Genomic DNA, 23,725 nt, shown 5'->3' on the forward strand with positions numbered 1-23,725 from the left:
GTGTATGTTTAGTGCGGCTCTTGACGCTGTTGCTGTTGTTGCTTTTGCTGTTGTTGCTGTTGCTGCTGCTACTGCTGCACTCGTTGATTATTTGTACTATTAACGCGTTGTCAGCAGAACTCGTTATCTGCCGTCTCCCTCTCGTCGCGTGTAATTACTTTTAGTTGGTCATAATTTGTCAATAGCTATTTTGTTGCACTGCCAATTGCCAGGCAGTCGTCAGCAGTCAACAACAATTGCAATCGCCCCAGCAACAACAACAGCTACAACAACAACAGCAAAAAAAAAAAACCAATGCAACGGAAGTGCAAGTGTGCAATCGTGTGTGGAGAGGAAGAGGAAAAAGACAGGGAGTGACAGGGAGAAAGAAAGACAAACAAGAGAAAGAGATGGCAGGGGGAGAAAACAGAAAGTGGAACAAGTTAGGTGACAGGCAGAAACAACTTGGCCAGATTCGAACTGTGATTGACAACCGTCAATTGCGGGAATTCACTACGCTTGTGGAATTTCATATCTCGCCGCTCGTCGCTCGTTGCTCGTTACTCGGCACTCGTTGTCATAATGCCTTAAAGAAAGATTTCAGAGATTAGTTTGTATAACTTTAAATCCAAAACTTAATACTTAAAGGAAAGCTTTATAAGAATTTTCGTTATTTCTCGAATTATCTTTCAGTTTTCCTAATATATTGATTACTGGCTAGTTTTCACTACCTTTTCTATGATCTCTAATCATGAGAGTCAGTAAAGTTAATGTTCTATATTCAATCCGCATTCGTTACTAGCTTTCAAAGTGCCTGTTAATTAGCATAATTGAGATAACTGGATGGCCGACTCTCGAAGGCACACAATAGAAGGTAATCCCCATTTAGCGAAACCCATCATCCCATCCCCCTTCCCCTTATATGGTATTTTCTCCTACCTCTTCCGGTTCTCTGCGCTCTTTTTCTCGGTCCGCTGGTCAAATCCCTCTCGCTCAACCTGTTCCCGCTCCCCTGCGCCGGCGCCTAAGCGATTTTAGCGAGCAAAAATCGTACAAAAATGTGAAGACAAAAAGGTAGGGCGGCGGGTTGATGAGAAGATGGACAGTGCTGGAAGAGGGAGAAGGTCAGCTGCCTGTAGGGCTCTGATCGCAACCCTCGGGGGTTTTTGTTTTGCCTTTCTTTGTTTGATCCGTTCTTATAGCGCCAGGTAAGCCACATCCTCTGTCCACCGTTCTTCGATCTCATCCTGATCTCCCTCCTCCTCCTCCTCTCTCATCTCTCTCATTCAGCCTCTGAACGTTTAGCTTTGTTTGTTTTTTCGGTCTCTTTTCGATTCTCTCCCTTCTCAGCCTAGAGTCTCCTTTTCATATGGCCACTTGTCCAGTGTCGTTTGTATCTGCATTTTATTATCATCAAAGGCCGCTGGGCTTTTCGGCTTCCTCATATGCTCCTTGTGTGCTCTTTCAACGATCCTTGTTTGTAGATCCTTTATTTAAATAAGTAGGATGCCCTTCTCTTGGGATACCTCTATATAATTGTTCCCTGCTTTCAGTATAGTTGCTGACGAAAGTTATGGGTCATACTGCTCATCAGTTTTGGGAATAGTAATGCTTGAATTTGGATTTCATAGCATGTAAATTTTGGGTTTGGAATACAAAAAGTCAGCCAGCTCCTTTCGATTCCCTGGCCCATCCTATCATTCAGCTGGATCAGCTGTTGATTTAAGCTTTAGTTTCCCTTTTTTTTTTTGGGGGCAAGTTTTCCGGGGGAGTGGTCACCTATCTGGTCATCTACGTCTTGGGTTCCCCGCCCCCCTCGTACTGCACTGCCCTCCCCCTCTTTCTGGTTGCGCCCCTGGCTTCTCCAGGAGCAGAGGCACACATTGGCAAAAGGTAAACAGACCACAAATTGGACAGTGGAACACATGTTTGGCGCGTTAAATGCTCGAGCGTGTTATTTATAACGTTTTTTATGCGCTCAACAGCTTCGCAGCCGGGCGAACCACTTGCTCTCTACCTCATACCTCATACCTCTTCCCCTTCTTCACCATACTCTTGCACTTTACCCAGCACATCTCTCTTCAGTCTTCTTGGTTCTGAGCCATGGTGATGGTGGTGTTGTGTTGTGTTGTTCTTGTTAAGACGCGTGTACCCAGTTGCCCCTCGTGTTTTGGCCAGTTGCTGCCGTTGTTGTTTGGTCAACACCTTTTGTAGACTCTGGCTGCGGGCAAAAAGAAAAAGAATCCCCTCGCTTCACCTCTCTTCACGAACCTGGCGAGAGACGAACAGAGGGGCTCTGAAGAAACCAAACAGAGCAAACAGAAGAAAAAACGGCAGCAGTTGTAAGTTTCTGTTTGTTCTTCGTCGTGTTTCGTATGACCGCAAAAATATGCGTATGGCCAACGTCCCTTTTTTTTTTGTTTTTGGGCCCTTATGACAGCCATCGGTCATCGGGATCTCGTCGAGTCCTTGAGCACAACTGACACACCAGAAGACGACGACACGCAATGTCCTCGGGAGCGCCACCAAAAACCCAAAAGAATTCCCATTCTGGATCAAGATCGGTATCTCGGGAAAGGCAGTTAAGGTTAAGGTCTCTTCTCAGCTCGATGAAAGTCACGAAAAGTTGGAAGAATTTCTCAGCTCAGGTCTGGTTAGAAACGTTAGATCAAGATGAGAACAACTTCGTATGGAAACTATCCCAGAAACGAATCATCGATGGCTTAAATCTTGAAATATGATTTTTGTGGCATAGGCAGCTGTCTTCTGTGCAACTTGCTACCAAATCTCTGGAAAAAAGGAACAAGCCAGAAAGCAGCAGGAGAATTGGCTTAACAAAAACCCAGAAGAATCGCAGGGAGATTCGAAGGAGAAAACCCAACAGAATTGAACAGGTGAACACAGTAGATCTTTCTGCTGAGATTCTTCCCCCGGGGTTCTTTCATTTTTTATATATTATCAGGGTCTTTGGTGGAGAAGAATTGGGAGGAGGTTTCTCCGAATCGTGTTGATTTGATTTATTTAAAACCAACAAAACAAAACACAAAGGCAACGAGCAACGAGAGAGGGAGAGAGAAGAGAATGCGAATTTATCGCTGTTCGATCATAAATAAGAATTATATAAACATGCGTTTGGGACCTCAGTGCATACACCACCCATGAATGGGGGCTCTTCTTTTTTTTCGCTTTGTATTTCTTCTGTGGGCTGAAACAAGTTGCAGTATGTTGTCTGTCTTCACCATTATCATCATCATCATCATCATGATGCTGTTTGTTATACTGTTGACGATGATGAAGCTGATGATGATGAAGGCTTGGAGAGTGAGTACGCCGTGTGTGGGACACATTAGAATCCGGTCCTTGGGCTGTCCTGTCTCTCAACCGCATGTCGGTTATGTTAACAACATTTAAACGCAGCTCGTTTAGAATCTGAATCTCCTCTTCATTGAGAGAAACTGGTAACTGGCTATATATATATATATATAAACTTGGCTACAAACACCCGGAGGAGCATTGGATAGGATGCCCAGGGAACCAGGAGGAAACCTGGAGCCTCGAACCTAGGCTCGTTACGTGCCCTCCGCCTTGTTGACTTTGAGGATTTATGAGTGTCTGACGTGTGTGATGACTGTTATTAGCCGCGTCCGCGTTCGCGTTCGCGTCCTCAAACCAAGTTTACAACAATTCAGGCAACAACTCGCCAGCAATCACAGCAACAAGCCAACACAAAACCATTCAGCACTGAGAGAAAAAACTCTAAAACCTTTAGATTTTAGACACTTGTTGATCGTTAAGGAAGATTCTTTTGATCAAAGAACATATTTTTAATAGAGAGAATGATTTTTAGGGGTCATACTTTTCGCTTAGTGCATTGAACAATCCCAGGCAACCTCCACATTTCAGAGCTCTTTAAACGGATGTGCGGATGTGTGCATCGACATGGCCATCAGTGAGACCCTCCTTTAACTTCCACCCTCCTCCTTCCCCCCCACACTGAATCATCATCATCATCATCTTGGTCGTGATCGTGATCCCAACCACTCAGGGAAGGATCTTTCAGCTTTGGCTTTTTATATTTTACAAAAAAAAGAAAGAAAAAAAACAGAAAGCAATGCAAACAAACAAACAGAAAAGCGTTAATGGCGCCTACCACCATAATTTAGACATTAAACGTGGGCGCTGTGGGCGTGGCAGCTATCGGGATTGTTTGTTTTAGCGATTACTCACTGTACATCAAATTAAGTTGGGGGAAACAGAACTGGTTAGCCATCCAAAGTACGGCAGTTAAACGAATATTTACTAAGATTATTATTTTAATCAGAGAAGTTTAAGGGTTATTTTTTTTTTTTAAATTAAATTAAATTTGCAAATATTTGAATATTATTTATAGACAGAGTAATAAAGTATTAGTATGCTATAAATCCATGGAAAAGTTACAACCATTCCGTTGAGAACGTTAATCATATGCATTCGTAGAAATTATTTATTTATTTTCCTGTCACTTTAATGGCTTTCAACTGCGACAATTTGTATGGAAATGAGTTCGGTTGGCTTTCATTCAATGGCCCTTGTTATATACTCTACCTACCTCCCTCCCCCTACCACCCCCTTAGATAGAAATATAAATTATAGAAAAAAAATCTACAGCCTCCATCTTGAGCTCATCTTCTTCTTTATCTGTTTATCTGCTGCCTTGCTTTTGAGCTCACTTGAGCACTAAATGCGCATAAATTACTTACACTTTGCCAGGCAAACATTGACAGGGCAGAAGAGGCAGAAGAGGCAGCAGCAGGCTGGGCAAGTATGGCCCAAGATGGTAGCCACACCCACTTGGACCACCCACTTGGACCACCTCTACTGAACCCCAACCATCCATCCAACGAGCTGCAAAACATTTGACGCACAATTTAATTAAAAATAAGACAAACTCTGAGAGTTCTGTCCACCCACAACCTCCTACCATCCACCCTCCTAAACGAAATGTATTTAAAACTTGTCTATAAATTATTTAACACCGACTTTTTGGGGTCGTTAGAGAGTGAGTATCTATGAGATACTTTCTGGACATTCCATTTTTCTTCCTCTAACATTTCCCTTGCTGATTTGTGGGAAATGACATTTTTGCTACTGCCACTTGGGGGAATATTATTTGCCTGTGCAATCGCATCTTGGCCAAAAATCAACTTGAGACTTCAGGCCAAGAACCTAATTGAGGTTGAACCAATTAGTGGCGGGTCGCCAGGGATCTTTGCCCTGTAAGAAGAGAGCAAGAAAAGTAAAGTTTGGTTCTTGGTTAACTTCTAGAGATTATAAGTTCTTAAATTTAAACTTAAACTGATCAGTTTTCTGCTATAACTTTAGCAGTTTGTGGTTTTATTTCAAACTTTTAGCTTTTCTCTAAGAGCAAACTTCCTATTACCCTTTTCTGGGAAAAACCGCAACTAAATTCAATTAGCTTGCTTTAATATTTCCCCTTCAATATTTCCACAAATTCTAATCTAAATCAATCATTTCGATCGTATAATAAACATGTAAACGCTTTTCGAAAAATGCAAATCAGTATATAATCATATTTTATTCAACCGATTTGACTGCGTTTGCATGTGCGACAAATGAAAATGAAATAAAAATTGCCGCTAAATTGTTATGCCAATTGGCTATTGCTATTGTTGTTGTTGTTGCTACTACTGCTGCTGCTGCTGCCTTTGATTATTGTGCGAAAAGTCACACAACTGACGAAGCCGCCGGCTTGCATATTAAACAGGCTAAAATGCCAAAGGAAACTGCGAAATTATTAATAAATGAATGCAAATTATAAAAAAAAACACACACACACACTCTCCTACACTCTTACACTGACAAATCAAATTAAAAAAAAAATTAAAAAATAAAAAAAAGGGTAAAGAACATTTCTTGCATGCAAATGAGCTGCAGAGCAAAAGAGATGGCCAAATGGGCGGACCAAGCGGCAAAAAAAAAAAAAAAAACTGACCGGCAATTCAGTAAAAAAAAAAATATATAAAAAAAATAAAAAAATTAAGGCAAGCCAAGCAAAAATAACAAAGCAAAGGCACACATGAAAAAATCAAAAAAAAAAAAGAAAAGGAGAATAAATAAAAAACCAAACAAAGCGAAAAAAGAAAAACAAAAAACAAAATGCGGGGGCGTCGCGCCATCTCTGTCCCACCAAAGTGCCATACACATGAGGCTAACAAGGGACAGCAACAGCCTAAAAAAGCCGAGCAGGTGAAAAGTCGGAAAGAGAGGGGTAGCTGGGCAAAGAAAGAGAGGGGCTCTGCTTGCATTTGCAAGGTTAGACCGGGCAAATAAAATAAAATAAGCAAGGAAGGGGGTGTATGAGTGTGAGTATGAGTGTGCGTGTGTGAGTAGGTTTTTTTGTTTGTCTGTGTCAATTGACCGAAAATGATGGCGACCAAAAAATAAAAAGAAATATGCAAAAAAAAAGTGTTTCAGCAAAAAATGGCGCAAATTTGTGTGTGTGTGTGTGTGTGCGGGTGTGTGTGTAAGTGTGTGTGTGTAAGTGTGTGACAGCAGCAGCCGCAATTATGAGCAATTATGACAAACAAACAAACAGAACATAAATAAAAAAAAACAAACACAGAAACAAAAGGCAGGCAAACAAAAGCGGCGACAAAACAAAATATAAAAAAAAAACACAAAACCAAAGCCAAAAAGGGGTGGACCTTGTTTTGTATATTTGCGACATACAGACATATGATTATCCATATTGGCAATGTCCGCTGGGAAGTTATATAATATATATGTTTTTATGACTATTTGTACAGAAGCAGAAGACTTAAACAAGGCAGTAAGTTAGTCTAGTTAATGGATAAGTAATAAAGGGTGACCCAAGGAAGATTTGGTCTTTAAATTCCCTATAAAAATATCAATTTTTACCAATCTTCTTCAAGCGTAAACTTAACCATTTCGTAAACCGCAAACTTTTTACCAAATATCTGACACATTGACGTTGACATGCGAAATGTCAAAGTCCAAATTATGGATAGTTTGAAAAAGCAAACTCTACATGGGCCACTATGACTAGTAACTTGTATTATCATCTCTATTCCAGTAAAAAGTCTCATAATAAATCACAACCATCTATTATTTGAAAAGAATTTTATATCTATCACTACTCCCCCCTCTTTAAATCCTTACAAAACTTAATTTTCAAATAAATAAATCACTAAAAAATCTGCTGATGTTTTTATATTTCCCCTTCCTTCCCTCTAAAAACATAATTCGAAAGTGTGCACTTGTCAAAACGCCACTTGTTGAGGTTGTTTTTTATGTGCTGCTTGCTGGTGGTTCCCCAATCGGCAGACAACATAAATCAACACCAAAAAAAAAAAACGTTGAAATCCGAGTTTTTCAAAAGCCCCACACAGCGACCTCGCGACCCTGCTGCCACAACCCCCGCCACCCCTCTAAACCCTTGTCTTTGGCTCTTATCTGCGTGACAACTGCATTTCAATTCATAACAATTAAGTTGAACAACAACCGAGGAGGAGGAAACTGTGAACAGAGCAAGAGTCGGGGGGTGGGCGGAAAAAAGAAAGACAGAACGAGCGAGAGAGAGAGAGAGAGAGATTTCTAATCATCAACAAGGTTAACGGGTTCAGGCATATTTTCCAAAACAGAAGAAAAATATTGGATGTATATAGTGGGGGGTTTTTTCCTTTTGTTTTTTGGGTACTGTAGTAACCCATCTTATCAGAACAGAAAAGCAGCCGCGTTGACAGCGCCACAAATCTAATCGTTAACCTTGATAAGGATGTGAAGTCTATTCGGGGATTTAAATACTCTTATATAGGAACCCCACGAAAGATTTGCTTTTAAAAATTGCTATAAAAAATATCAATTTTCACCAATTTTCTGCGAGCTTAAACTTAATCATTTCGTAAACTGCAAACTTTCTACTAAATATTTGACACATTGAAAGTTTGAAAAAGCAAACGCTACATGGGCCACTCTGTACTTTCATTTTCAGTAACTAACTTGAGTTACTTCTTAATGTGAGATACTTAAATCCAGATTCTTAAAGTAAAGCCTGTAAGGTAAGGAGTTTCCTTTACCTTATTCCCCCCCTTTCCTTTTCTAGAGCATCCCAAATTCGTTTTAGTTTTGGTTCATAACACCATTAGCTGCGCTCGTTTCACGCTCTCCCAAAAATGAAGCGATCAAATTGTAATTACAATCGATTATTATTATTCCCCTTCTTTGATTTATTCATTGCAACAGATTTATATGCTTTAAGGGTCAGATAGAGAGAGAGAGCAACGAGAGCATCGATAAGAGCCTACGAAATATAAATATTTTAGAATTTTATCCCCTGATATTGTTCTCTTTTCCCCCTTGATCCTTGATCCCCTTTTGGTTACTGAACTGGCAGGGTTTAGGGGCCCTCTCTCTCTCTCGCTCGGATCTTAATGACATGGCCATTCATTTCGGGCCAAAAACGAGACGACGGGAGTGGGCGTTACCACTAACTGACAGGCTAAAACAAACGGGCAGCGTGTTTACGAGGACTTGGGGCCGTGGTTATGCCTTCATAAATTGTTTTATTATTATATAGACTTGATATATGGCCGGCCCAGCCACTTGGTCAGTCAGTCTGGGCCTGTCAGTTTATTGGTTTAACTAATTTGCCTCGATCCTTTAGAGTAGTTCTCGTCCTCGTTGTCTGTCTGTCTGTGTGTGGGTAATTAACGTTTATGATGCAGCTGCCTTTTGGTCCTTGTTCCCAGTTTGCATTCTGTCTTTCTCTCTCTCTCTGTTTGCTGTTTCTCTCTTCTCTGATGATGGGCGCGCTCCTCACAAATTTGTCAAATACCCAAACGATGTACATCTGTAAAATGCAAAAGGTAGGGTAGGCCAAGCTCCCTTTTCTCAAGAAAATTTGCATGCAATTGTCATTCAATAAAATTCAAATTAAATGCAATGCAAAAAGTGGCCAAATAAATAAATCAACCGGACACACAGAGAGGACAGATGTTCGCTAGGCAAATGATGTAAGATCCATGTTGTGAATATGCACCCCTTTTTTTTCACTTTTTTGCCTTTTTCGATTTCGACTTATCGGAAAACCATTGGCAATGTGTTGACAAAGATTAAGGAGGAGTAGGAGAAAAAAAAAAGAAGAAAAAACCGACAGCAATTTTGTTGTCAGAAAGCCAAACTGTCAACAAGTAAGTATCCCCCGCAGCCCCTAGGGTTTCCCTCTCTTAGCAGTACCAATTTTCGGTTCGGTTCCCTTTGGGCCAGACCAGAAAACTGCAGGTGCTACTTTAATCCCCGCGTCTTGTTGACAAAAAAGAAAAAAGAAGAACCTCCGTTTGGTTTCTTTATTTTTTCGTTGTATTTATTTTGAGTTTCTCCCTCTGTGTTTGTCTCCCTCCTATCAACATCTTCAATGCAGCCTCTTCTTTTTTGGGCTGCTGTTTGATTGACTATCTGATAATGCATTGACGCTTCTAAGGCAGCTCTGTTGCCTCACCTCTCACCTGCCATCGAGATCGGGGCACACAGGTGCGTTAATAGACGTTAACAGAGTAGGGTAACAAGAAAGGACTTCAGAACTCGGAACTGGGAACTCGAGACACAGGATACACAGATGTCACCTGCGGCTTGGCTGATGGCATTGCTAATCGATTACATGGCCACTGCCCAAGTAGCCAAGATTTAGATAAGGTTTTGGTATGAACTTGGCATTACACCCAAATGAGGGATGATCACTTTTTTGTTAACTGAAATACAACGACAAATTCGTGATCAAAACTGGGTGGTATTTTTAGTCTTTGTGTTTTCCACACTTTCTAAAGATCAAATAGTAAATGAAAACTTGTTGAGTTCTAGCAAAAAAAGAACAAAAACGAATCAAATTGATTATGTATGAATGGCATTTTGGTGAAGTGTTAATAAACACATTATAGAGTGTGTGTTTTATGCTTTTTTGAATGCACTTTAAAGGCTGTTTTGTTAAGCACTTAGCTGGTAGTTTGTCATTCTCAAAAAGAGCTCGTCAAATGGAGCTTACCAAAGGGAGCTTATCAAAGGGAGCTTATCAAATGGTTATAAAACCTCTATCAAGGCTTAGGTTTTCTTAGACAGATAACCAATATGACTAGCAAATTAAGTTTATTTTTTCTATAATTCATTTTTATATATTAAACTTTTAATAACACTCAAAAGCTTGACCCCATTTTCTCTGATCACTTTAAGTCTTTATCATTATCTCTCCAACTTCTCCCTCATTTCAGAGTCTTTACCTTGCGTTTTTCCCTGTTGTTCTTTTTTTCGCCCCCCTCCTCTTTGCTCCTCTGAGCCCAGCCCAATTACAACTCAATCGTTGAACATTTTATTTTCGGGCCGGGCTAATTGATTAGCCATTAACCCCTATGTGGGCCTGACGAGGCTAAGGACAACTGAGCGACACCTTTAACACTCGCCCAGCAGAAACAGAAATAAAAATACAAAAAAAAAAAAAAACAAAAACAGAACGCACTGAGCCTTAATTAAGCTTAATTATGGGCTCATGGGCTCCTTGCGCCTTAGCGTTTTGCGTTGCCAACTGCCTTCAACACTTTTGGCCGGGGGAAAATTGAATTAGCCGTGGTGGCTCGATGGCTCGTTGGCTCGATGGCTCGTTGGCTTGATGGCTCGTTGCCTCTCCCGTTAAAATGTGTGTGGCAAAAACAAACAACGATGCTGGGTGCTCTGGTCAAAAGGTGCAAGTTTTACACGTAACGATTTGCACGAACCTGAATCTCGGTATCGGTCTCGGGGTCTTGGTCTCGGTCTTGGTCTTGGTCTCGGTCTCAGTCTTTTTGGCCAGTAGAGAGTCTGGCCCGTCTCAAAACTGAAGCTGAAGCAGCAGGCACAGGCTGCTGCTGGCCCAAAAGAGCCAAGAGCCTGTGGAACCAACACAAACGAGAGCAAATCGTTTTGTTGTCGAGCAAGCCAGGCGTTTTCAGTCCAACAGAAAAAAAAAAAAAAGAAAAACGAAAAAAAAAAGCACAGAAAAATACGGCGTGTGGTGTGGGCCCAGGAAACTGGCTCCAAAGTCGGCCTCGCTTGGGGCCATGTCTCTGGTCTTGGCCTGGTCCCTGGTCTCTGGCCATAACAAGCTGCCAACAACTGGCGCCAAGTGCTCAATAATGTTAACGAGCTATTCAGTTAAGACAACACACACACACACACACACACACTCACACACACTCGAAAAAACAAAAGCCCAGGCAACAAAAATACAAAAAAAAAAACGAATTCAAGCCAAAAGCAAGGCAAGGCAGACCGACGTGCCTTCGTTCCTGGCAAATAAAAAATAATTTGCAGTCGAAAAAGGCAGGCAGACACCCCGCCCCTTGCCCCTAGCCCCACCCCCCTTTCAACTTCTTCTTCTTCTTGCAAAAAAAGGGGGTGCACTCTCCTCCAAATAGAAACATCCTCGGTTCGGGGCTCGCCCTCCTTCATCTTCAGTCTTCGGTCTTCAGTCTTCAGTCTTCTTCAGGTTCCGTCCAGTCAGTCAGACATCACTCAGCTTGTTAGCCCTCCTTCCACGCCGCCTCTGGTATCCAAAACCCCCTTCCATACACAGCACACACACATACAGCTCCCCTCTCTCCTTCTAGCCCACAATGTTTGTTGGTTTTTATCAAAATGCAGTCGCAGCTGATGATGATCTGTGAACATGAACAAGACGTTCGTTAAATTTGATTCATGAGGCGCTCTCGCTACGAGAGTCCCAACCTCAACCTGAATCTTTGGCTCCAGCTGAACACTGCTAAAAAGTTTCTGAATTTAGTTAGTTCTTAAGTTTAAGATAAGTTGGAAGTGATTTAAGAACAAATCAGTAACCATAAAAGACTCTTTTCTAGTTTTTTTTATAAGAAATTTTAAACTTTTTAGGTTAACGTAAAAAAGCAGTTGGGAATTATAAGAAAAAAAGTTATATAGAAGAAAATATGTTGAAAAATCTAACATAGGACATACAATCTTGCATTCTTAAAGGCAGGATTACAAACTTTTCTCTCACTGCATTCGTGCTGAACCTGAACCCGAACAGCGATTGAGTGATTGCTACTTAAAGTTATAATTTTCATATTTATGCCCGTGTGTGTGCAGGGCGAGTTCTCCTCTGGCCAAAGACGATGGATGCCCCTGCCTCTTCGTTCATCTCTGGGTTCCTTTTTGGGTGGATTGGCTGGGTTGTTGGGCTGCTGCTGCTGGGCTGTGCTGGGTTGCTAGGCTGTTCCAATGTTGGGATTTTGTTCGGTTGTTCCGAGGGACAACGACATCACATCGCATCGGAATCGCCTGTGTGTGTTCCCCCTTTTGGCCGGGCCATGTAATTTTCGAGTTTGCACATTGCCACCAACATGGCTAATCAACCTGGCCAAGAGGGAACCTCTGGCCACCTCTCAGAGCCCGCGCGTTCCCTTTAGCCACCGCCAAAATGGTTATACCTCTCTTTTTAGGCCAATTTGAATCCGAGTGAGTGGCGGGGCAATGGGCAATGGGCAACGGGAATCAGGGGAGTGCTTGGGAGTTCGTTCAGAGTCGAGCCGAAACAATTTGTGGCTTGGCGCCACTTGATAGCCCGACTGGTCTGGGGGTTTTGTTTGCTTTTGGCCAACTCGTAGTCCGAATCTGATAATGATGATGATGATGATTGTGTGCGAGTGCGACTGCGACTGTGGTTAGCAGCAGCAGCAGCAGCAGCAACGATCCATCGCCGTATGGATCATCTTGAACCCCGAAGGTGGGCCCCTGAGAACCAGAACGTGGTCGTCTTCGTTCTTAGGCTTTATAAGCCGCACTGATTAATGTTTTATTTGATTAGCCGGGGGAAAATGACTATAGCCCCCGCTCCCTCACCCTCCTATACTATAGAACACACCCATCTCTTCTCTAATTCCTCATTTTGCTCATGTTTTTTATATTAATATTTTTGTTCCTTTACTCTTAACTCCTTGCAGACAAATGTTTCCGCAAATGAAATTTCGTGTTTCGGGACTGGATGCCAAGGCTAAATACATTTTGCTACTGGACATTGTGGCGGCGGACGATTATCGTTATAAATTTCATAATAGGTAAGTTCAAGTTTTTTAAACCTTAATCAGATATATATATATATTAAACTAATCATATTACAGTCGCTGGATGGTGGCTGGGAAAGCGGATCCCGAGATGCCAAAACGCATGTATATCCATCCAGATTCACCCACAACGGGTGAGCAATGGATGCAGAAAGTTGTTTCATTTCACAAATTAAAATTGACCAACAATATTAGTGATAAACATGGATTTGTAAGTACTGTACGTCTTCTTTGTTTACCGCATTAGTTATATAAGCTACATCACCACCACAAAAAAAAAAAAAGAAAAGAGACACCCCACCTATACAACAGCAAGAACTATGAAAAATCCAAAACTCAATGATACCAAGGAATACCAAGGAAAGGGGATGATAAAGTATTTAGCTTTGTTCTAGATGGTTTTCTAACTTCATTTTTATGTGTTTTCTCTTAGCAAATGTTGGTAAACAATGAAAGTTAGTTAGAGTATTGCTAGGATGGCTGCCTCCTTCTTTTTCCAAAAGTAATTAACTCATTGAAGCCTACAACGAACTCTGCCTAGCAGATCAAAGCAAACTTTATCTAGGCCCCATCATTATCAAAGAGCCAGCGCCTAACACTCGCCACTTGAAATATCATCTCCGCCAGCGGTAACCCCATCTTTGTGGCTTATCAATGCAAATTTGCATGGCATCCGCCGATTCGCCTTTCTCGGGCCTGCACTTTGAAGTATATTTAGTACTCCTCTTGGCTTATCTAAAACTTCTCACACGCATGAAGCGGATGGATAAGCCTTCTCCTTCTTTTCTCGGATCGAAGATTCTGGATGGTAAATGAGTGTGGAGTTGGGGTTGGGGTTGGGGGGGTTAGGGCGCCAGGCAAATTGTCGGTGGACTTTTCATTTGAAGGCCGCGCTTGATGCGGTGCCGCTCTTCTTTTGACTTTGTAGTTGTGCCGACGCCGATCGCGTAAATTTCATCAACTGCTGGGCAAATTTTCATTTTTTATTGATCGGACGATGGTGCTAGTAGTGCCCACCCGTTGTGTGACTATACTATATATATATATATATATATCTATATATCTTTCTCTCTCTTTCTTTTACAAACCATGATCATTATGATCTTGGGCGGGCGCCATGTGGTTCTGCAGTTTTGTGTCATGTCTCCGCCCCTCCACCTTCTCTTTTTTTTCTTTATATTTCTTGGCTCGTTTTGCATACCGAGTCATAAATCGCACAGCGAACAAGCAGCGGATAAGGGCTACTCCTTCACCACCATCTTCCCCTGGATCAGCCACTAAACCCGCCCCGCGCCCGCCCCCCTCGAAACCACCGGACAATTGGACAATCCGTGTCTCGTGTCCGGCGGTGTGCGTGGGCCTCCGCCTAAGTAGCCTGTGTTGGCCATTAATTTCGCTTAGTTCAAACGCCAAAAAGCCGACGCTGCGTGTGGTGTTTGTGTGGCCCAACGATTTCGAATCGGTGTCCAAATCGAAGGTTTATTTATTTAATCAAGGCGGTTGCCGATTTGTAGTCGATATTTCAAAAGAATATAGTAGAGAGTTTTGGTAGTTAAGAGAGCTGAGTGGAAGGGTAATTAAATTGCTTTAAATTTTAGGATATTTATGGAATGTTCTTAAGGCAGTTCTAGCAGATTAAAAAACCTTCTTTTCTCAACATAAAACTTACAAAAAAATCAAAGATAATGCCGTTTAACTTTGATAGTTTTCTGGAAAAATAAAAACAGCTAAGCAGCAGCAACCCTATGGTTGTCGCCAGATGTTGGCGCTCTCAAAAGCGTTATAATCATATAATCATGGGGATATATAGTCAAGCAGCCCAAGCAGCCAAGCAGCCGAGAGCGTTATTATAAAGTCTATAATTTAACACTTTTTTGCGGTCATGATGGGGTCAATATGGGCGGTGGTGGTTTGATTTTATGGTTGATTTTTTCTATATTTTTCCATATATAGAATATATTTGTATTGCCGGTTACTCGCTGGCTGCGTGTCAAAACAACAACGTGGCAGGCCTTTAGACCTTCAGAGACCAGCAATTCCGTAATTGTGGGCCCACCTTTGTTCTAACTTATAACGAGAATATATATATATATATATATATAGGTTGATGAGAGGTGGTATATATCCCCACTTTTCAAAGGGGGAGAAACGGAAACGGAAGCGGCTTTTCATACATTGAAATGCACTTAGCGGGCGGCAGAAAACGCGCGCGTTTTTAAACGCCCTTTGCACTGGCACTGTGTGTGTGTGTGTGTGTGTGTGTATCTTTGTATGTAATTCTGTTAAGAGTGTGTGCGTGTTAGTCGGCCATGTTGCCGCAAAAGAGCCACCCTAATAAGGTATAATGAACCACCAAGAAGGGGTCAAAGGGGGATGACTGACTGAACAACGAAACCCCGGGGTTGGGCTTGTATGAAAGCAAGCAGGCGGCAGGAAGGTGTCGCCTAATGCGTTTAATTGTTGCAACTCAAGTTGGGATACTCTCTACTCCAATTAGCCAAGGGCTCCAACTCCTCTTTTTTCACTTTTTTCTTTTTTTGGTTTTATATTAAGAAATCTTAAGTGGAAGAAGGGGGGAAAGCTGACTATCTACAGGGAAAAGAAAGATCTTCGCTTTTCCAAAAAAATAAACACAAAAATCTACAAACATTTTGCTAGTTTTCCATGAAAATGCCACAAAAATCACTCTATTTTCTTCTCAGTGTTCCTAGCCAGCCAAAAGGGGCGATGAAAAAGATGTGGAAGGCTCTTAGAGGGTGAGGCATATGTCTGCTGCCATTAGTTTCCCCATAGTTCAAAGCATAGTTGGCCATCTTCTGTGCTTATTCAACCATAGAGAAGTGGTCTCGAGCATCCAACACAGCCAACAGATGATTCCCAATCCTCATCCGCATCCCCAGACGAAGGGCAGGGCAGGACAGGGAACGAATAAAAAAAAAAATCAAATTATGTCCAAGGAGGAGAGGATGGAAGAGGAACTGCTGAACGGGAACGGGTTGACAAAAACTAAACTCAAGTGGAGTTCCATTTCCGGACACGAACACGGACGCAAATCAAATTAATTGAGGCGCAAAACTCACACACACGGGCAATGGGCAGGAGAGTCCTTTGGATAAGCCATGGTTCAACCTCAATCTCGGGCAGCGTTCTCTGGTGGTTTTCTTGAAACAATTCGCTTAGAAAATCAAAGGCGGCCCGCAACTGCACACGTGTGTGTGTGTGTCAGGGTATATGTATATGGGATATGGGCTATAAGGATATGGGATATGGGATATGGCCAATTTGTCTGCTATAGACGCGCTCTCTTTAAAGGCCATCCCGGGGTCAGGTAGTTAGGTGTTGCCCAAAAATACAATTTGAAAGGCTCTTTTGAAGTTGACAGCCAGCCAGCCAGCCAACCAACCTCACCGATTCAGGTTCACATTCAACATCCTTACCATCCTTGGCTCGTGGTCGATGGTCTTTCTTACCGAAGATAATATTCAAGGAGCATTGAGTGGTGAAGGCAAAGGCGGGGGGGTCATGTCAGTGAATTGCTTTTCAATTGAAGTGGATTCGAGTGGATGGAATGCTCATTGTGCCACCAATTAGGCTTGGACAAGGTCTAATGTCCCCCGGATGCCTTGACAACCACCTTGATCTCTTTAACTTAACAGTTAAGTTGATAGAACTATTCTTGAATGAGTTGTGTTCTATAATTAAGTGTTTTTTTCGAAGAAGCTTGAATAGAAAAATGAACTATTTTTCCCTGTTATAAAAGCTAGAGGAATGTTTAAGCTTCTCTCTTTAATAATTTTCTAATATTAAACTCTTAATACATCAAATTCCAAAGTTTAGTCTCTTTTCCATGTAATTTACTAGTTAATTTTCCTAGTTTTTAGGCTATAGGTCGATGAAAAAATCTAGAAATTAATTCGTTTGCTGATCGGTAGGCTCTGCCTGGCCTGTATCAATGACTAGCTAGCAACCCCCTTTTGTAAAATGCAACCCTCGAAATACTAAGCCATTAATGAGGATGCTACCTACCTACCTACCTACTGATGATGATAATGTTGCTGCTGCTGCTGTTGCAACCACAAATAAGTTAGGGACGCCTTTTGTGCTCATCTCACTCCCTCTCTCTATCTCTCTCTCTATATATATATATATATATATGTCTGATTTCTTATCTAATGCCTAATGCCACCACTATCTGGCTGACATATCATATCATCATGCGGTGCCCAAGAGTCCCGGGCTGGGACTGAGAGCAAAAGGGTATCAATGGCTGGCTATCATCGGCGGTGATCAGCTAGATTAGGCCAGCCTGCTGTTCGTCTTCCTCGCCGTTTTGTGCCAAGTGAAAGGAGCAATAACGCTCGGGCCACGGCGACAGCAGCCCAACTTTATTCTTTTTTTTTATTTTTTTTTTTTTTTTTTTTTTGCAACAGCTGGTTATTTTTGCCGTCTGCGTATGTACCCCTCTCTCTATCTCTCTCTCTTTTACTCTTTTTTATTTTATTTTTACTTTTAGTTTTATTCATTTTTTTTTGTTGTTTAAAAGAAGAAACTGGTCTGGGCCATCAATCATTCAACTGATGGAAGCCACACGCAATTTGCCGGAGGGCGTAACTCGGTTTTGGAGCATGGTAATGGGATCGGGAATGGGAGTGGGAATCGGTATGGTTATGGGAATGGGAATGGGAATCAAACCAGGTGAGACGGGAGCGCAGATTAAGTTGGCGCTTGTGATTGGAAAATCATTTTAGCTTTAGCCATTCTTAACTTTCAGCTTTTGAGCTTAACAAGAAGAAAATGCCTAAGCCAGATTTTATGGCTGCTTTTTTTTAAGTGAATCTTTCATAATCACATTTGCACGTCGAGGAAGTCGAGTTAGTTCTCAATCCTTAACGACTAATTTACAAAATGAAGTGGTTTTCTTTATAATTGAAAATGAAATTGAATTTGTATCAAGCGAATGCCATGGGAATTGCTTTTTCTTTTTAGGTTTAAAATTAGCCAACGTTTCGCGAATGGTGCGAAAATGTCAAACGGGAAACGCACTTTGCTTTTCAGCCTTGCCATAAATCGATCAAGTGGATGTCCTTGTTAAAAAAAAAAACTCAAACCCAAAGCTCTTGAAAGCCTTCTTTTCGGATTTTTTGTTTCCCTAGCCTTTAAAGGGCTGACTTTAAGGTCCTTGAAAACAGCGCAGGAATATAAGAAGAACAAAAAAAAAAAGCAAACTGAAAGCCCCGCCAAACTCTCTTCAAAGGCACACAAAAATTCGCTTCTCCCTTTGCGCGGCGGCGGCGACTTCATTTGAATATTAAAAAATTCCAAAACACAAAATGGAATTTTTATTTGCGATATTTTGTCGCACCTCAGCGACAACGTACTTGCCACCTTCGTTTTACATTCAACATTTTCTTTTTCTGCCACCCCAAAAAGAATAAAAACGAACGGATCTCGGGTTTAATTTAACATAAAAGCGCGTTCGCCATTAGGCGCTCAACCAACCCCTCTTGAAAATAAAATAAAATATAAAAAAAAAAAAAATACATATATATATATATATGCAAGTAAGAGCGATGGGAGGGGGATGTGGGAGTGAAATTTATGAGGCATGCTCAGGTTTTTATTAGATTTTAACTAGGCCTGGCGCCAGGACTCTTACGCTGGGCCGTACCCAGGGCCGAGTCAAACGTGCCAAAAACATTAAATATGTTAATTAGTTTCAACGCCCGGCGCGACCGCACAGTGAAAAACCCCTAAACTAAATGTTCCAAAATTTGTGACAAAACACCCAAAAAAAAAAAAAAAAAACAAGCAAAAGCAGAACTTTAAGTGCCGCTGGTCACGTTAGCCGTAGTTTCTGGGATCCGGATCCAAGAGTAATATGCTAATGCCCCTCAATTGGGTGTATAGCAAAGAAGAGAGGCCCGCCCCCCCTTAACCCTTAACAGAACTGGGCTTGGCCAGCAGAAAAAAGAGATTTCGATTTGGCCACAAAGCATTTCAGGGCTTTATCTACATCTGCTTGTCCGCATTTGTGGAAAACACTTGCCAGAGATAAGAGCCAAGGTTAAAGTTCGGGAAAATTCTGTAATTTAATTAAGTGGATGATGTGGTGAGCTTGAAAAAGGAAAAAAAAAAAAAACTTGATGATAAAGTAGGCAGATCAAGAAATAGGAAACATATTTTCCCCTCTAACCTTTTTGCCTTGGGTTAATTTCAAGAGGTTTACCCCGCGCACCTCCCCTTTCCGCTTATACTTTTCCCATACCTCATTAACAATCGCACCACAAAGGAGAGAAGTCAGTAATGGTCCTCTCAATGGCAGTTAATCCCCTTGATGATTAGTTGCTGCCCGCCCCGTTGATCGCTTCGGTTCGATTCTTTTCCTGATATGATTCCGTTGATGGGATCGCATCGGTTTGGTGTGCTGAATGGCAGCGTAGGGCCGAGCCAGGATTATGCCAGCGGCAGCAACAAGATTATCCTATCCTAATATCCTTAGGGAACGAGATAGAAAGAGAGAGAAAGACTGAGAGAGAGAGAGGGAAGAGAAAAAGGCACATCTTGCTTTGGGTTACCCGATCGTTGTCTAACAACATAATTAACCAGACCCACGCCCACTTTATGTTCCTTTCCTTTTTCTATATATAAAACTCATATCTTGAGGTTTTGCAAGATTGCTCATACGCCGCGTCTCCCGCAATGCAGTCACCACAATCTCTTGGGTTTCTTTCTTTTCTTTTCTTTACTTTTCTTTTCTTTTCTCTAATATCATGTATTATTCTTGTTTGGATTTTGTGTTTATTGTCTACTTGCGCTGCTGCGGTGCATGTCTAAACAAATGCTTAGAAATTAAGGGCGCGCGACGACAGCTGAAGACGAGTTTATGATGCCAGGACAATGCACACATGCTGTGCCCAAAGGATCCCAGGATCCCATTGTGCGCGGCAAGTGTGTGCGTGCAGGGCGATTAAGACCCCTTCCCCCCATCCCCTCCCCATCCCCTTCTCAGATCAAATTGTATATTTTTTCCATCTCACTTCAGTATCTTGTCATATAAAAAAAAAAAAAAAGTATTCACAGCAGAGAAACCAAGTGAGCAGCGCCAGCTGGCGAGGAAAGCCCATTGTCTGGGCCATTGTTGCCAAAAAAAAAGGAGATCACAGGAAATGTTTTCGGGGGCGGCGGTACAACAGTGGCTTTTCCATTAGGCCAACGCAAATAGACAAGCTTGACTTGGATTTCCATCCAGAAAGTGAGTGAGGCATAGCAGGCATGGGCATGGGGGCACAGGAAGTGCAATATTTGCCAGGCAAATAGATTTCTAAACACGACTATCTACTAACAAACGCACTTTTGCCCTAAAGTGTGCCTCACATTTACACAGAGAGAAAAGTCATTTAGGTAACTAAAAAATCATAGAAAAAACTAAACAAAGTTTGATCATAGCATGAATTTCCCAATTTTTTCCAAGTGCATTAACCCACATTAACTCATGATTTTTCAAGCAAGTTTTCTGTTTGATTAACTTTGACTGCACAAGCGCCATCAGTTGGGAATGGGAATGGTTATCGTTATGCTATAAGATGTGTTATCTGCGGAGTGGTGCCTAAGTCTGAGGTGACAGTTAAACACCTCAAACATGCTACCACATTGTGTAAATCTCTATTGGTATTCAAATGTTTGTCCCCAACTCAGACTCTCTGTCTGTCTATCTATCTGTATGTCTTTCTGACTGTCTTTCTGTCTGTCTTTCTGACTGTCTTTCTTTTTGTCTTTCTTCTGCATCTTTCATCTGTTTGTCTGTTTGCCTTTGTTTCCATTTGAAGTTTTTTTTTTTGGATATTTTTTTTGATATTTGACTTGTCTGCAGAGAGATTTCTTTCTGATTTTGATTCAGATTTAGATTGAGATTGAGATTTAGATTTAGATTCAGGTTCAGATTTAGGTTCAGGATCAGGTTCAGGTATAGATTAAGATTCAGATTTAGATTCAGATTCATATTCATATTCATATTCATATTCATATTCAGATTTAGATTCAGATTCAGATTCATATTCAGTTTCAGATTCATACTCAGATTCGGATTCAGATTCAGATTCATACTCAGATTCATATTCATATTCATACTCATATTCATATTCATATTCATATTCATATTCATATTCATATTCATATTCATATTCATATTCATATTCAGTGTCAGATTCCGATTCGGATTCAGACTCAGATTCAGATTCGGATTCAGACTCATATTCAGACTCAGATTCAGATTCATACTCAGATTCAGATTCATACTCATATTCATACTCATATTCATACTCATATTCATACTCATACTCATATTCATATACACAAATTGAAAGCAAGATACACCTGCTGCTGCCTTAAGCACGAAAGAAAAAAAGAAACATAGTTAGATGGCCCATTCAGACAGCTTGCCACTGTAGAAAAACGGAAGCTGCCTCCGCTGGCGCCTGAAAACTAATCTCCATAATCTCTCAGGTCACCAGATATCAGGCCTTTATCTTCGCCACAGAGGTTCACTCATTGTTATAGAATTTATACCAGTTTCTAACCATTTCTTCACCTCCATGGCTTAAAAATTAAATAATTTTAGAAATATTTCTTAATTTCTTGAATAGAAAAGTGGCCATAGCCTCTTTGATCTTATACCTCTTTTAGTTCTCTTTCTTCCCACTACAGCTTCTCCCCCTACTATAACTTTTCCTGGCGCCACTGGCATATATATATACAAAAAGATACCGACCAAATCTGGCCACCTTTGATCCTCTTGTTGATCTTTACTTAGTCAAAATGTTTGCCAAGTCCCCAAAAACAAAATCTGTAGAGAAACCATTCATTCTTTCTTTCCCTCTGTTTGCCAGCGCTTATCGTTCTTTGTTTTCTCCTCTGGCAAGATGCAAATGCAAGTCATTAACCAGAACTGCCACCTGTTTTTTTCTAACCTAAAATCAAGAATCTTTTATTAAGAATAAAAACCATAACAAAGAGCCTGGCTCATTGATTTATACAAATATTAATCCAGTTTGACACTTTTATGATTTCACTTCCCTGTTTTGATTCGATTATATTGGCCTGACTTATCGTCGTTGCTATGTGTGCCATTAACCATATATAGTCATAGTTAGTATGACAACAATTATGGCAACAACTTTAACAACATCTAATATCCAGACAACAACGAGAACAACCAGCGCTGATGTTGCACGCAAATTCTGTGTTGTCTCTCATTAAAATCACGAGGGGGTTGCCTGTGAAAATAGGGGGGGTCGCTCGGTCGGTCGTCACAGATTGATAGTTGCTGTAGTATATAGTATATATATATATATATATCACAACTCCGTTGTGGACATGATTCTTGCGTGTTGACAACTAAGTTGTCTCTGTCAAAGCGTCAATCACTGGGAAAACAATTTTCAAAAAATGTATGTGTTTATTTGCATAAAGGAAGGCATAGCCTATGTATATGTGGGTAAAAGATATCTAAAACCGATATATATATATATGTATATCTAGGAAAATATGAAGAGAAAACTTGATTAGAGCAAGGGGGCACACGCACTAGCCAGCCAGCCAGCCAGCAAACAAAACGAAACAGCAAGAAAGAGGGGGAAAAACGAACTATTAGTGAGATAATTAATTGAATCAATCGATGCGATGCCGCTGGCAAATGAAGCGAAACCTATTCTTATAGTTATATATATACCATATACGATATATATATATTAAATGATATTTCACTATGAACTGACTGGTAATTTAAACACGGGTCAGCCGACAACAGCGGCAATAACGAAATAATAACCTAGAAAATGTTGGGCAATTATTGTTATCGTTGCACCTCAGCCAGATGATGAGAGTCCAAACTGAACCGTACCGGACCCTGAGATCTATGCACTGTGAGAAATAATTGAAAGTGAAACAAACTTTCATGTTTATTTCAGATTTTCCTAAGAAAATTTTCAACTCTTCTCTATAAAATTTCACTTTTTTTTTTTTAGTTTAACTTCTTACTTTGATATTTTCCTTTTTTTTTTGGTTTAGTGTATCAGCGCATACCTGACTATCCGGTGGAAAATAGACGAATGACTCTATACCAGACTAGGGCGTTGCACAGTGGGCGTGGCACACAGCGGCACAGTGGGGAGATAATGGGCCTCGTTTTGTCTTGTGGCGCAGTTTCTTCGCTCGAGTGAAAATGCCCACTAAAAGAAAGAAAAGAAAGAAAAAAGGCGAAAGAAAATTAATGATAATACATTTAATAAGTGAAACATTCAAGTGGAAATTAATTAATTGGTGAAAAAAAAAGGAAAATATATCTAATCGGAAAAAAGAGATATATAATATGAATTCCTAACCTATATATAGGCTTAAAACTCCTAAAGTCTCGAACATATTTTTTTGCACATTTTTGATTTTGTTTGTATTTCTCACCACCTCCCCCCTTCAGGCGTTAACCACATTTTCCAGCTTGTTGATAAATTATCGCTCTTAACGAGAAAAGCGCATGAAATTGGCACCCGAAACGCCCAACAAAATACAAAATAAAAAAAAACACACACACATTGCACATGCAACTCAGGCAGGCAAGCGCCGCCCGTCATAAT

The 23,725-nt window shown here is 41.0% G+C and overlaps 1 protein-coding gene across 3 annotated transcripts in view; it reads left to right on the forward strand.

Moving 5' to 3' along the window:
- LOC108110294 (optomotor-blind protein) overlaps nt 1-23,725 on the forward strand; it is a 65,759-nt gene that overhangs the window by 15,221 nt on the left and 26,813 nt on the right. For 2 of the 3 annotated variants that reach the window (XM_017219294.2, XM_017219292.2), the window contains exons 3-4: nt 12,978-13,091; nt 13,155-13,317. In XM_017219294.2, coding sequence (XP_017074783.1) covers nt 12,978-13,091; nt 13,155-13,317 — 277 coding nt within the window. The remainder of the gene's footprint in view (nt 1-12,977; nt 13,092-13,154; nt 13,318-23,725) is intronic. The other variant, XM_017219293.2, reaches the window with a different exon arrangement.

The sequence above is a fragment of the Drosophila eugracilis genome, unplaced genomic scaffold (genome assembly GCF_018153835.1).
Source record: "Drosophila eugracilis isolate 14026-0451.02 unplaced genomic scaffold, ASM1815383v1 contig_2147, whole genome shotgun sequence".
In the NCBI taxonomy this organism is placed as follows: domain Eukaryota; kingdom Metazoa; phylum Arthropoda; class Insecta; order Diptera; family Drosophilidae; genus Drosophila; species Drosophila eugracilis.